Source organism: Mandrillus leucophaeus, unplaced genomic scaffold (assembly GCF_000951045.1).
Source record: "Mandrillus leucophaeus isolate KB7577 unplaced genomic scaffold, Mleu.le_1.0 Scaffold240, whole genome shotgun sequence".
In the NCBI taxonomy this organism is placed as follows: Eukaryota; Metazoa; Chordata; class Mammalia; order Primates; family Cercopithecidae; genus Mandrillus; species Mandrillus leucophaeus.
The window spans coordinates 1,533,765-1,547,661 of record NW_012102477.1 but is presented as its reverse complement, the minus strand read 5'-3'; the positions used below and the strand labels follow the sequence as shown (position 1 = coordinate 1,547,661).

The 13,897-nt window shown below is 60.2% G+C and overlaps 3 protein-coding genes across 10 annotated transcripts in view; 2 read left to right on the top strand and 1 right to left on the bottom strand.

Annotated features, from left to right (window-relative positions):
* KREMEN2 (kringle containing transmembrane protein 2) overlaps positions 1-809 on the top strand; it is a 4,424-nt gene extending 3,615 nt beyond the window's left edge. The window contains exon 6 of the mRNA XM_011982649.1: positions 165-809. Within this exon, the coding sequence (XP_011838039.1) occupies positions 165-426 (262 nt within the window). The 3' untranslated portion in view covers positions 427-809. The remainder of the gene's footprint in view (positions 1-164) is intronic.
* An 891-nt stretch (positions 810-1,700) lies between these two features.
* PAQR4 (progestin and adipoQ receptor family member IV) lies at positions 1,701-5,929 on the top strand. Of its 4 annotated transcripts, none has more exons than XM_011982623.1 (3): positions 1,701-2,283; positions 3,719-3,823; positions 3,959-5,929. In XM_011982623.1, exons 1-3 carry the CDS (start codon positions 2,118-2,120, stop codon positions 4,390-4,392), a joined length of 705 nt encoding a protein of 234 aa, XP_011838013.1. In that variant the 5' UTR covers positions 1,701-2,117; the 3' UTR covers positions 4,393-5,929. The 4 variants fall into 4 exon arrangements, with proteins under 4 accessions (XP_011838013.1, XP_011838012.1, XP_011838015.1 ...); XM_011982622.1 differs by having other exon boundaries at positions 3,602-3,823; XM_011982624.1 differs by having other exon boundaries at positions 1,804-1,893; positions 3,602-3,823.
* Positions 5,226-13,748, bottom strand: PKMYT1 (protein kinase, membrane associated tyrosine/threonine 1). 5 transcript variants are annotated; one of them, XM_011982629.1, is made up of 8 exons: positions 13,457-13,748; positions 9,104-9,471; positions 7,759-8,252; positions 6,985-7,091; positions 6,680-6,852; positions 6,437-6,594; positions 5,580-5,695; positions 5,226-5,499 (listed from the first exon to the last, which is right to left on the bottom strand). In XM_011982629.1, the coding sequence occupies exons 1-8, from the start codon at positions 13,464-13,466 to the stop codon at positions 5,483-5,485; spliced, it is 1,443 nt and encodes a 480-aa protein (XP_011838019.1). In that variant the 5' UTR covers positions 13,467-13,748; the 3' UTR covers positions 5,226-5,482. The 5 variants fall into 5 exon arrangements, with proteins under 5 accessions (XP_011838019.1, XP_011838016.1, XP_011838020.1 ...); XM_011982626.1 differs by having other exon boundaries at positions 5,580-5,657; XM_011982630.1 differs by having other exon boundaries at positions 5,580-5,657; positions 9,104-9,264.
* Positions 13,749-13,897: the final 149 nt, after the last annotated feature.

Below are 13,897 nucleotides of genomic sequence, written 5' to 3'. Positions count from 1 at the left end.
TGCGCCGACGGTGCGGGGCGCTGGGGCAGGGCCTGAGGGCGGACCTGTGGTGGGGAGCTGGGGCCCCAGAAGGGAACGGAGCTAGGAAGGAACTCCTGGGTTCTTAAGGGAGCGAGGCTTTGGGTCCACACACAGGATCGCGCGCGGGATCGCAGGTAGAGCAGGACGCTGCAGCGGGATTGGTCGGGCTCGGCTGATGTCTGCTCCCTCTCTAGGAGCTGTCTGCTGGCTCCGGGAAAAGGGTCCCCGGCGCTGGGGCCTTCCAGGGGCCCCAGGAGAAGCTGGGCTGTGTGGTACCGACAGCCCCGAGGGGTGCCCCTGCCCTGCTCCCCCGGGGACCCCCAGGTTGAGGGTTCTGCTGCGGGCTACCGGCCTCTGAGTGCCTCCAGCCAGAGCTCCCTGCGCTCGCTCATCTCCGCTCTCTGACTCTGGACCCCCAGGGTCCGCTGGACTCGCCACCAGCGAGATACTGAGATGCTGTGCTGCGCCGCGCCCTACCTCGGCCTTGCGCCTGTTTAGGGGCAGCTCGGCCTCTGGTCATCTTGGGGAGACCAGAAGTCGGACAGGAAACATCTGGTGCTATTATCTGGGACTTGCCCTTACCGTGGGGGTCCAGATGGTCCAGACCAAAGGGCAAGAGAAATCCAGTCCCCTCTCCATGGACCTTTATGTGGGGGTGGTCTCTGGTTTTAGAGGTCTTTGAACCCCTCTGGGGGTGATCTTAGACTGCTGTCCTCAGTGAGAGGTCACAGGTCAATAAAAATGGTCAAAAAGACCCCCACAGACTTTGAATAAAGGATCTACTTTGGTCCGGTCCTCGAAAGTTCTTCCGCGGTGGGAGAAGCATGTTAATGACCATATAGGCGCCGAGGGTTGCATGTGTCCATGCAAATGAAGGGCGTTGCACGCAGACTTTGGTGGAGCTGCCTAGAACGCAGAGAAGGATCCGGAACGCAGACAGATGGGTGGATGGGTGGAGTCCTGTAGAAGGCGGGGGCTCAAGAGGAGGAGGATCGTGGGCAGCGTTATGCTGAAGAAGGGGTGCCTTCCTGGTCCCTGCTCAGGGTGGACGGGGCGGAGGCCAACTTTGCTCCCTTGGCCTCCAACCTTACATCTTTTCTGTTTCCTGTCTGTCCTGGGCAGGGCCCCGCAAGGATGCGCCTTGTGGGCGATAACTGGGAGCGAGTTGGGCTGAGCCCACGCTCCGAGAAGCCTGGCGCGAAGGGCAGGGCCTCTCCGGACAGCTGCGGGCGCGTGAGGCACGCCTTCAAAGGCCTGGGTACCGTGGAGCGCCTTGCTGCACTCCGGAGGAGTCCGGCCGGTGGAAAGATCACTCTGGAGTGGGGGCGCACCGAATCTAGGCCGGACCCAGGCCGGACCCGTCCGGCAGCACCTTGGACAGAGCCCGGTCTGCAGGGTGGGGCTGGGTGGCGGGGCTGTGCCCTCGAGGGTGGGTGCACAAAGGTGCGGAGACCTGGGTGTCACGCGGAAAGCCCGGATGCACAGTTCTGAGGGACACGAGGTGCCAGGCTCATCCTAGCGGAGCTCGCAGGACCCGGAACGTCGGGTCGCAAGCCCCCAGCCACCCCATGCAAGTAAGACTGGGATCGCGCATACTATGCTAGGAGGCGAGGCCTGGGCGGCCTCGGGGCGGAGCCTCCCCGCCGGCCGCGCCCATTGGCTCTCGCTGCGCCGACGTCAGGAGCTCAGCGCGCGAAACGCTGGCCTGCCGGCGGGGACTATGAGCCTGGGCGGAGCCTGACGTCCCCTCCCGCGTCCGGCCGCGCCCGTCCTCCCGGCTGCAGAGAGACTACCGGCCACCGCTGCCGCCGCGAGCAGTCCCTGCGGCGCGACCGCCTCGGCGGAGCCGACCGCAGTGCGCTCAGGCGTCCGGTGCGTCCCCAGCCTCCACCCCGGCGCGGGGGCGTCGGACTCGCGCGTGCGCAGCGCGGGAGGGGCGCGGGCTGGGACCCCCTAGCCAGCGCGTGCGCCGATCAAGCACAGGGCGGCGGGTGGGCGCCGGGCGCCTGGCAGTGATGGGCCTCCCCACGCTGCGGCCCCACTGAGGAGGCGGCTCGGGGACAGGAGGAGCACGGGCTGCCCGCGTGGTACGGACCATGGCGTTCCTGGCCGGGCCGCGCCTGCTGGACTGGGCCAGCTCGCCGCCGCACCTGCAGTTCAATAAGTTCGTGCTGACCGGGTACCGGCCCGCCAGCAGCGGCTCAGGCTGCCTGCGCAGCCTCTTCTACCTGCACAACGAACTGGGCAACATCTACACGCACGGTGAGCCGCGTCCCGCAACGCGCTTCCCACACCCGTGGCCGCCCTGCCCGCGTTGGGCCGGGGGCTTTGAGGCCGAGGAGGGCCCCAGCGCCCAAGTCCTGGGCTGCCCCGGCCCTGGCACGGCCAGTAGCCGCGGTGACAAAGCTGCCATTGTCCCGGGCCGCGCTCCCAGCTTCCGCTTTCCCAGCAGGTGGGGGCCGGGTCAGGAGAGCGAAGCAGAGTGGGGTCTGAGCCTGCTTAATCCCTCTGAGCCCCAGGGGTAGGGAGCCTGGTGTCCAGCCTCTGTAATCCCAGCGCCCTGGGCACCGTCTCCCGCCAGCACCCAGCCGGGAGATGGTGTTGACTGCGGTGAAGAGGGCCCAGGAGGAGCCTCCCAGCGCAGCCGTCCTGACGCCCCCGCCCCAAGCAGCTCTGTCTTGGGGCTCCGCCTGGTGGCGGCTCCTTCTTCCCCCAACAGGCGCCCGGCCCCTCCTCCGCGCCCCGCGGAGCTCTGCTGACACAGCCCTGCCCGTCCTTGAGCTGCCCCAGGCAGGCAAGGGACCCTGAGCGGCTGGGCCTGGCCTGGGTGCCTTCCCCGAGTTTTTGCCAGGCCACATCCCACAAGAGTGGGCAGCCTTCGGAGCCCCATTTGGCCCCCGGGAGGTCAGTGCTAGAGGCAGGCGGGGAGGGGTGGAGAACTCCCAGAAAGGGCTAGGCTGGAATGAAACTCCCCCGGGAAAGGCCTGGGGAGATGAGAGGAGCCCCTCACAGCCCCCTTCCCTTCATTCTGGACTTGTCTTCCCCTGCCTGGTCTCACCCCTTTTTGGAAGATAAAAAGGCCCAGTGCCTCTATTTGTCTGGACACTTATGAAGAGGGGAGGACTTGGGTTGGGAAGAGCAAGCTAAGTGGCCCCGGGCTGGCATCACTGCTCATGTGTCCTCTTCACAACTCAGCTTGAGGTTTCACTGCCTTAGGCTTCTCCTGTGACCTCCTGCTTGTGTGGGGAGAGCAGTGTGAAGGTGGGAGGGCGCAGGCTTGCCCTCTGCCATTGCTTACTTGCTGGGCTCACCTGGGGCCTGTTGCTCAGCCCCTCCAAGTCTGTTTCATCACCTGCAAAGTGGGGATCATGGTCTCTACTTCCCAGACCATCCTGAGCCATGATAAGTAACCAGTGCCAAAAGCCATTTGCCCAGGGCCTGCCTCTGGCCAAGGCCAGGCGGCCAGCTGGATGACAGCATTACCTGGACCTGTCTTGCTCTGCCCTGTGTTGTGTCTGGACTGTGGTCCCCTTGAGGATGTGACTGAAGCTATCTGGTAGATGACTGTCTCCCTCCCTAGGGTTGGCCCTGCTGGGCTTCCTGGTGTTGGTGCCAATGACCATGCCCTGGGGTCAGCTGGGCAAGGATGGCTGGCTGGGAGGCACACACTGCGTGGCCTGCCTGGCACCCCCCGCAGGCTCCGTGCTCTATCACCTCTTTATGTGCCACCAAGGGGGCAGCACTGTGTACGCCCGGCTCCTCGCCCTGGACATGTGTGGGGTCTGCCTTGTCAACACCCTTGGTAAGTCAGGGTCCGAGGGATGGAAGCTGGAGCCACTGGTGGGGGAGGCATGGGACACGCATACAAGCCATGGGTAGGGAAGGGCGGGCGGACCCTCACACTGACGTGCCCTCTCCTGTTCTCTCCTCTGTGCAGGGGCCCTGCCCATCATCCACTGCACCCTGGCCTGCAGGCCCTGGCTGCGCCCGGCTGCCCTGGTGGGCTACACCGTGTTGTCGGGTGTGGCCGGCTGGCGTGCCCTCACCGCCCCCTCCACTAGTGCTCGGCTCCGGGCATTTGGTTGGCAGGCTGCTGCCCGCCTGCTGGTATTTGGGGCCCGGGGAGTGGGGCTGGGCTCAGGGGCTCCAGGCTCCCTGCCTTGCTACCTTCGCATGGACGCACTGGCGCTGCTTGGGGGGCTGGTGAATGTAGCCCGCCTGCCCGAGCGCTGGGGACCCGGCCGCTTCGACTACTGGGGCAATTCCCACCAGATCATGCACCTGTTGAGCGTGGGCTCCATCCTGCAGCTGCATGCCGGCGTTGTGCCCGACCTACTCTGGGCTGCCCACCACGCCTGTCCCCGGGACTGAGCTGCCATGCCAGCCTGCCCACAGCAGCCTCCAGGTGTTCTTCCCAACTTGTCTGCAAGGGATTGGTTCCCTGGATGCTTCCAGCTCACGAGACGTCTCAGCAGGAGCCCTGTTCACCCGTTCTTCCCTGTGGACTGACCTCTTCTGCCCATGCCGTGGCACTCCAACTTCCTTCCCTGCCTTTTCCCTCCAAGCTCCTGTTTTACTGTGTCAGCTGGAAGGAAATCTTTCCCTCTTGGGACCTCTTTACCCTCTGTGACCTGTGGGGTTGGACCAGAGGGACTCTGGGGTCATGTCTTGCTCTGAGAATTCAAGTCCTGCCAGGCCGCCAGCCCGGAGCCCTCACCCCATCCTGCTCCTCCCACCAGGCCTCTGGCCAGCCCTTTGGGCCCAGGCTTCCTGACCTCCATCTTTCTGCCCTGCATACCAGCCCTCCCAGCAGCCACAAGCTTGCCTGCCCTGGCTCCCTCCGCCCAGAGACTATGGAGTAAGGCATTCAGGGCAAAAGGACCAAGGGGGCATGGACCCTTCTTGTACCAGCTGGCCACAGGCACAAGGGCCGCAGCTGCTGCTTCTAGGAAACGGGCACAGGGAGCTCAGTGGCCTCGGATCCTGGGACCTCTGGGCCGTGCCTGCCCTCCACCTTGAGTGCCATACTCCAACAGCTCCAGGTGCCCACCAGGGATGTGCCTGCTCAGGAAACCTCTTTGTTCCACACAGCATGGGGCTTCAGCTGCTGGCCCAAGGCTAGGAGTGCTGGGTTCTACAGCAGGGCTCAGCCTCAGGGGCCTAAGACCCTGGATGACATCAATAAGGGGACAGGAAGGGCCATGTTGCCACATGAGCAAGCTTGGGTGCTCCCAAGGCTCAAATACTTTTTATTGGACATGGCCAGGCAGCGAAGACCATGGGAGTTCCCGAGGGGCCCCAGCTTTCAAGGGCGGTGGGAGGGGCACAGGATAAAAGGTTAAAAGTGCAGAGGCAGAGCCTGGGGCTCAGGTTGGGTCTAGGGTGTCCTCAAACAGGCTGAGGAGGTTCCGAGGCTCAAAGGAGGGGAAGGAGCCCCGAGGAGGCTCTGAGTCGATGTCACTTAGGTCCAGGGCATCCCTGGGAGTAGGGAGGAGAGAGTAGTAACACTCAGGATCCAAAAGCCAGCCCTGCCCACCCGAGCCCATGGATCTGCTTACCTGGGTGTGCACCTGCTCCGGGGGGTGGAGGTGCTCCCCACAGTCCGGGCCAGGACAGCCTCAGGGGAGAGTGAGGGCCTGCAGGAGGGCGGGCAAGACAAACAGGGTGTCCAGGGCTAAGAAGTACGGGATAAAACCAGCTCCGTCCCTACACAGGCTCCAGGCTCCTGCCTGACAAACAGGCAGGGAGCCACAGTCAGGGACAATAAAAACTTGGTGCACTCTGAAAGCAGCACTTGGACAGCCTTCAAAGTCCTTCCATCTGGCTGCACTCCAAGGCCCCCTCTGTCCTTTTCAGAACACATGGACTTGACTGAGGCAGATCTGAAGTAAACTTTTAGTGAATGTAAGCCTTCCTGGAACTTCTTGTTCGCTATCAAGTGCCCCCGAGGGAGGAGGTGATATTTGTCAGGAAGGGGCTAACTGGAGTCCCCAAGAGCTGTCTGCCCCGAGTGTGTGGTTTCCTAATTACAGCCTCTCACTCAGCTACCACGCCCCAGGGACCAAGGACTTGTTCCTGGGGCAGCGCTCCCCAGACTCTAGAGGCTTTCTCTTCCCAGAGAAGGGACAATGTTTTGTCCCTGGGCACTGGCAGCCTCCACTGGTGTCGGGGATGCACGGCCGGCCACTCCCTGGGTGCCGGTGCCCTAACGTGAAGCCATGCCCTGAGCAGCCAGTCCACACGCCCAGCTGCATTAAGCCCGGCCGGGCCGCACCCCACGTCTTGGTTCCCTTCCCCAGGGTGTGATGGGGGCCAGGTTTGTGGGAGTGGTCCCCATTCACCACGAATCTCCATGGAGCCCCAGTGATATCCCCCACCTTCCTCCCAGCCCCCCATACCCTGCACTCAAACCCACCCTAAGCTGTCGTCATCCCAGTTACTGGAGAGACTGCTGTCCAGGAGCAAGCTGCAGGGTGGTGAGCCAGGCGGGGTGGCTGGCGGGCCTGGGGGCTGTAGCCAGCTGGCAGGGTGAGCCAGCCCATGCCAGAGCCAGCAGAGCAGGGCAAGCAGGGCCTGTGGGGGAGAGAAGCTCAGGATGTGGGCAGGCAGACCCTGGGGCTGGGGGCAGGGCAGGCAGCCGCCACTGTCAGGAGCTTACCTGCCACAGGGCCCACCCTCGGCTCAGGGCCTCCGCTGCCATGCACCACAGCACACCCCAGGCCCGCGGCTGCCTCAACATAGGCAGTGCCAGCAGGGCCTCGGCTGTGGCCCGCAGCTTGGGGTCCGGCTCCAGCATCATGACAAGGACAGAACGCAGCTCGGAAGACAGACCTGCCCATGAGGAAGGACCACATCAGGGTCCCAGAACGCCGACTGCACCCTAAGCCCAGCAGTGCCTCCATAGCCAGCCACTGTCTCCCCAGGAGCCCATGGCAGCACCCCCTCCAGCTCTCACCCACTCACCGGCAGTGAACTCAGGGGGCAGGTAGCCCTGGCGCAGCTGCTGCCAGCCCTCCCCACCATGGGGCAGCTCCATGTTGCATGCCACTTCCAGGATGGTGAGGCCCAGACTGGCAGGGACAGGATGGGGACAGAAGGGGGCAGGGTTGGCCCTGGGACACAGACCCAGTCCCGGGCTGCCTCTTGGAGGTGGGTGGGAGAGGGATGCTACCTTCCTTCATCAGTCAGGGAAGGGCGGAAGCAGGGGGAAGGGAGGCCCCAGCAGGGCTGATCATGAACCCTGGGCAGGATGGGGACATCATGGAATATGGGCCCTGTGCCCAGGGAACCCATGTGCCACAGTGGTGAGTCCGCCCAGTGCCCTGATGGACAGACACCAGTTACTGCTGACAGGTATGACCATCCTGATGATCAGGGCAGTGGTTACCAGTGTGGACCCTGGAACCCAGTGCCTGGGGCCAGTCTCAGCTGCGCCACCTGCTAGCAGTGGGTTCCAGCAAGGCCCTTAACCTGGCTGTAAATGGAGTGACAATTGTTTCTCCCGTAGAGCTGTGAGGAGGCAGCAGGTTACACGAAGTGGCTCTGGAGGGTTCGAGGCTCACAGGCAGCCTGACCAGAGAGCCTCTCCACTGGAGGGCAGGGACAGTGTCTCAGCCTCGTGGCTCTGAGGCCGGGTGTCCTGGGCTAGGGTGGAGCTTCCCTCCTGAGGAACAGAGCTTCCGTCCCAGGAAGGGCCTCCCACAGCCTGGCAAACACCTGGCATGCCCTGGTCCCCACCTGAACACATCCGCTGCTGTCCCATAGGAGCCCTGCAGCAGCTCAGGGGCCATGTAGCGGGGGTCTCCCTCCTGGACCTCGCCAGCTCCTGCTGTACCCAGCTCCACCAGCAATCCGAAGTCACCCAGCTTGCAGCGGCCCCGGGGCCCCAGGAAGATGTTGGCAGGCTTGACATCAAGGTGCACCAGGCCCTGGCCATGCAGGTGGGCCAGGGCAAGCAGCATATCCCGCAGGTAGCCCCAGACCTGGGCCTCAGGCAGGCTGGCGCCCCAGGCCTCACAGTGCTGCTGCAGGCTGGGCCCGCACAGCTCCGTCTGCAGGTACAGGATGCCGCCCTCCTCCCAGGCCTGCTCCAGCCTCACGCAGCATGGGTGCTGCCCCACCTTCTCGTGGCTGCCCACCTCGGCCAGCTTGCGGGCCCGGTCCTTGGGGCCCCGGAATGGTGACATGGAACGCTTTACCGCATAAAGCCGCCCGTCTTCCTTGGAGCGCACCTGGAAGGGAGGTGGTACCCACACGCAGGGTGGGGGTGAGCCACAAGTGGCACAATCAGGTAGGGGGACAACCTGACAGATCCCATTAAGGGTTCACACACGGGGGACAGTGGTATAGCTGGTATCTGTCTCAGACCCCTGCCCAGGGCAACAGCAAAACCAGACAAACCTCCATCCCTGAGGCTGGGTCTGTGGAGACCCAGTGATGGAGGAGCCAGGGCCGACCTGCACTGACCCCAGGGGACCTCCTGGATGTGTCAGAAGGTAGAAAAAGCACCTGCAGAGCAACACAGGCAGCACAGGCTGTGATGTGAAAAGTGGGCTCCCCTGTGAGAAAGCTGACCAGGGGGCCAATGTTGTTTGTACTTTTTAACAAAATTGTCTTCATATAGGACTCGTACAAGGGAAAACTATTCTTTAAAAGAAAATATAAATGACTGGAAACTGTGTTTTAGAAAAACGAGGTGGCAGGCAGGGGGTAGCTCAGATCCTGCCAGCCTGGGGAGGGCTGGCCAGGCACTGCACTCAGGGCCAGTGCCAGGGGCCAGGCAGACTCGCCAAGGACCCTGCACAGCTGGCGCCAGGGCCTGAGGAGATGGCACAGGGGCTGCCGCAGCACGTGCCAGGTTCTGGACAAGGGGCCAGTGTGCACAGAGCAGCCCCTGGAGGGGCCAGCATTGGGGGTGATGGGAGCAGCCAAGTCAAATGTGGAGGGAGCCTGTGAGCCCAGTAGGGACAGGATGTAGGGAACGGAAGGGGATCAGGCTGCCCAGGACCCTGTCCCGCCACAGGAGGGGCAGAGACACAAAGGAGGTCCTCTAGATGGGCCTGGAAGGTGTTCCCTCACTCACCTTGAAGACCTCTCCGTAGGAGCCGTGGCCCAGGCGGCTGAGCCTCTGGAAGCTCTGCTGGAAGAAGGACTCTGGCCGGCTTGGGTCATACCCAGGGCTCTGCAGAGTCTCTGAGACCTTGCCCCGGAATGACACCCGCCGGGGCTGCAGCTGGTGCCAGCCTGGGGTCCGAGGAGGGAAGAGGCGGCTGATGGGGATGCTGCCCTTGGCAGGAGGCGGGGGTGGGAGGCTCCGGCTGAGCCCTCTGGGTCTCTTGAGGGAGAATCCAGGTTCTGCGTGGCGGAAGTAGGCCGGGACTGGGATGGGGGTGCCACTCAGGGCTGGTGGGGTGCCCTCCGTGGGCATGGGCATGGCCAGTGCAGGAGGCCCTGGGGGCAGAGACAGAGGCTGAGTACACGGCAGTGTGTCCACTCTGATACCACCTGACCTTGTGGTCCCAAAGAGGCCACAGAAGAGAGCTGTCTACACCACACACTTACTCTACTTCAAACAGCCATGGGGGCAATACGCACCTACCAAGAAAAGGCAGAGGACAGACTCACACTCACCTGCCCACTGGGCTGTTGTATTTTAGAGACGATAGAAACATAAGAGGAAAACCATGGGGCCCGTGTTCTTGAGGGTCTTGCGGTCGGGTAGAGGTTAAGACCAAGGCAGTTTGGGGTCAGACGGGCTGCGCCTGCATCCCTGCCCTTGTCTTGGTCAGCTCTTTGACCCTAGACTACACAACCTCTTCCAAGACCACACGGGCCCATGATCCCTTATCTCCAGTTCCAAAGTGAAAACCCAGAATCCCTCAAGTATCTTTCTTTTTCATATCTGTCATGCCAAAACCCAGCTAGTGGTGTCCACTTCCAGAATGGCAGTGTGCACAGCCCCATGGACACCTCCCCCAGGGAAACAGCACAACTGGTGACGATTATTCAAAAGCAGGCACTGAAAGCCTCTGGGCATGGTGCCCAGGGCACACAGCAAACAAAGGTTTACACAAGAAAACCTGCCAAGGCCTGGGAATAACAGCAAGCCTATTGGTACCTGAGCCATGACACTCCTGCCCTGCCACCTCCAGCACCCCTCTCCCCCCGCCTAGCACCGTGGGCAGGTGTGGCCAAGAAGAAGGGCTCCCTCTCCCCCAGCTCCCTGTCAAGGGTTAGGGTGTTTGCCCAGGAGGGCCAGGTTCTCAGCACTTCTCAACCCTCCAAGCTCCACGTGGCAGAGGCTAAATTCCAGCTGAGTGTGGCAGACAGGCCGGGGGCTCCCTTCTTCCACCTGCCCCCACACACAGAATAGAAGCTGTATCTCAGGCCTGGCAGGCTGGGAACGTGGAGGCCCAGCTCATTTGTAGGAAGGAGGTTCCACACTGGGAGAGGGAAACCAAGAAGGCCAGAGGCTCCTGCATGACCCAGCGACCTGCTCCTAAAGCAACAGCAGCGCTCAGAGAGGTGCACTGCTGTCCTGCCCCCAGTTTCACAGCACGGCTCAGACAGAGATTTAGCCTAGGGGTAGACATAGGTCATAAACAGAGTTCTAGGCCAGGCATGGTGGCTCATGCCTGTAATCCCAGCACTTTGGGAGGCCGAGGCAGGTGGATGGCTTGAGGTCAGGAGTTCAAGACCACCCTGGCCAACATGGTGAAACCCCGTCTCTACTAAAAATGCAAAAATTAGCTGGGCATGGTGGCGTGCGCCTATAATCCCAGCTACTCGGCAGGCTGAGGCAGGAGAATTGCTTGAACCTGGTAGGCAGAGGTTGCAGTGGGCCAAGATCGCACCATTGCACTTCAGGCTGGGCGACAGAGCCAGACTCCGTCTCAAAAAAAAAAAAAAAAAAAACACACACCAAAAAAACAGAGTTCTCCCCACCCACCACCCCCTTGAAAATTGGCTTGATTTGAAACAGTGCATAGGGAAGTTCAAGTTTAAAGGGGCTGTCAAAATCAGTGGAGGTTTTGGTGGTGAGCTGTTAAGAGACTGGTACCTGTATTAGGGCAACCAGCTGAACCATAAGCCAGCTGGTTTACCACAGAGAAGTGGGGAAAGAGATAGGTAGGAAAAGTCTGCCTGCAGTCAGAACAAACCTCACTGACCTCAAAAGCCACCCTGTCAAAGGAGCTCAAAATTAATTGGATCTGGCCGGGCACAGTGGCTCATCCCTGTAATCCCAGCACTTTAGGAGGCTGAGGTGAGTAGATCACTTGAGATCAGGAGTTCAAGACCAGCCTGGCCAACATGGTGAAACCCCATCTCTACTAAAATACAAAAATTAGCCAGGTGTGGTGGTGCATGCCTGTAGTCCCATCTACTCGAGAGGCTGAGGCAGGGGAATTGCTGGAACCTGGGAGGGAAAGATTACAGTGAGCCGAGATCGTGCTGCTGCACTCCAGCCTGGGCAACAGAGCGAGACTCTGCCTCAAAACAACACACAAAAAAATTTAATTGGGTGAGCCTGTGGAACAATTTATGCCCCAAGGTATTGTTTGTTTGCTTGTTTTTGAGACAGGGTCTCACTCTGTTGCCCAGGCTGGAGTGCAGTGGTATGATCTTGGCTCACTGCAGCCTCCAACTCCCAGGTTCAAGTAATTCTCTTGCCTCAGCCTCCTGAGTAGCTGGGAATGCAGGCATGTGCCAACACACTAGGATAATTTTTATATTTTTAGTAGAGATGTGGTTTCACCGTGTTGGTGAGGCTGGTGCACCAAAGTATTATAAAAAACAATAGAGCAGCCTGGCATGGTGGCTCACACCTGTAATCCCAGCACTTTGGGAGGCCGAGGCAGGTGGATCACAAGGTCAGGAATTCAAGATCAGCCTGGCCAAGATGGTGAAACCCCATTTCTACTAAAAAATACAAAAAAAAAAAAAAAAAATTAGCTGGGCGTGGTGGCGGGTGCCTGTAATCCCAGCTACTCGGGAGGCAGAGGCAAAGAATTGCTAATTGCTTGAATCCGGCAGGTGGAGGTTGCAGTGAGTGGAGATCATGCCACTGCACTCCAGCCTGGGCAACAGAGTGAGACTCCGTCTCAAAACAAACAAACAAACAAACAAAAAACAATAGAGCAACAAACTGGTCACTGGTGGAGCCTAATAGTTGGGTGTGATTGGGGGAAAAAAATAGAGTGGGCCCTCCTAAAACCACGCTTGTCCCAGGGTGGCTGTGCACATGCCCATGGCTGCATCCTCAGGGGAGTGGCATGAGAGGCCTCACATTGCAGGGTACATAGACTATAATACAATAGTCCAGCCAGTCACCAACAAATAAACGATCACAGACCCTGGAGGAGGGTGGAGAGCCAGTATGCACAGTTACTACAACATATTACCAAAAATGTCCAGTTTTCACCAATAAACTACAAGATATACAGACACAAGAGGGTATGACCCATACACACGAAAGAACAAAACAGGCAACAGAAACTGCCCCAATGTCACTTTTTTTTTCTTGAGACAGGGTCACACTATATCACCCAGGCTGGAGTGCAGTGGTAGGATCTCAGCTTACTGCAACCTCTGCCTCCCAGGCTCAAGGGATCCTCCCACTTTTGCCTCCTGAGTAGCTGGGACTACAGGCTTGCACCATCACACCTGACTAATTTTTGTATATCATGTAGAGACGGGGTTTCATCGTGTTGCCCAGGCTGGTCTCAAACTCCTGGACTTGAGCGAACTGCCCACTTCAACCTCCCAAAGTGCTGGGATTACAGGGGTGAGCCACCACATCCGGCCTCCAGATGTCAGATTTAACAAAGACTTCAAAGCAGGCTGGGAGCGGTGGCTCACGCCTGTAATCCCAGCACTTTGGGAGGCCGAGGCAGGTGGATCATCTGAGGTCAAGAGTTCGAGACCAGCCTGGCCAATACGGTGAAACCCCATCTCTACTACAAATACAAAAATTAGCCGGGCGTGCTGGTGCATGCCTGTAATCCCAGCTACTCAGGAGGCTGAAGCAGGAGAATTGCTTGAACCCAGGAGGCAGAGGTTGCAGTGAGCCAAGATTGTGTCACTGAACTCCAGCCTGGGCAACAGAGCGAAACTCCATCACAAAAAAATATATGTAATAATAATAATAAATAAAAATCTAAAAAGAGCAGTCTCCAGTATCTGAGGGAGTAGAGCGGTAAGGGGAGGGATGCTACCTGGGCCTGGCTGGCAGGCTGCCCTCCATCTTGCGGAGACTCTTCCTCTGATTCTAATTACCTCAGAGTCCCAGACCAGGGTTTCTCCAAGTCAGGAGCCATGGTTTTGGGATCTTCGAGGTCACTGGTCACAAACACAGCCTCCAGGCCCAACCCTGGCACCCTCGGGGACCTGGACCTGTGCATCTTAACCCAGTTCTCCCACCATCCCTATGACTTACGTTCTAGCATGACTGGCCTGGCCCAACAGCCTCAGTGGTGGGATGGGGGAGGTAGGAGCAGGGGCTCCCACGTGAATCCAGGGTGTCCCTGAGCTAAGGCCAGGCAGGGGTGACCTCCGCAGCTTCCAGGGCCCTGGGCGATTGGGCCGTCTCGCCTCACCCTCTCACCAGGCCCAACACATCTGTGGGCCACCTTTCCGGGTAGACTGTAAGTTCCTTCCAGGCAGGGCCGCGGCTGAGTTCACTCCGTGGGTGTGGGGAAACCCTGGCAAACAGAGCAGTGGAAGGGCTGTCACGGGAAGGGGCTGTCACCAAGGAAGAGGGGCTGTTGCAGGAGAAGAGGAGCTGTCACTGGGGGAGGGCCTGTCACCAGGGAGGGGCTGTCACTGGGGGAAGGCGTGTCAGCGGGGGAGGGGCTGTCTCTGGGGGAGGGGCTGTCAC

Bases quoted from the DNA above. Each gene is read 5' to 3' on its own strand.
- PKMYT1 (XM_011982626.1), bottom strand. The intron at 7,092-7,758 runs GTGGGGACCAGG...TGTCCCTGCCAG, and splicing joins ACAGCAGCGGATGTGTTCAG to TCTGGGCCTCACCATCCTGG. The intron at 5,500-5,579 runs GTAAGCAGATCC...CCCTACTCCCAG, and splicing joins CGGAGCAGGTGCACACCCAG to GGATGCCCTGGACCTAAGTG.
- PAQR4 (XM_011982622.1), top strand. From the start codon at position 2,118: ATGGCGTTCCTGGCCGGGCCGCGCCTGCTGGACTGGGCCAGCTCGCCG. The intron at 2,284-3,601 runs GTGAGCCGCGTC...CTCCCTCCCTAG, and splicing joins GGGCAACATCTACACGCACG to GGTTGGCCCTGCTGGGCTTC. The intron at 3,824-3,958 runs GTAAGTCAGGGT...TCCTCTGTGCAG, and splicing joins CTGCCTTGTCAACACCCTTG to GGGCCCTGCCCATCATCCAC.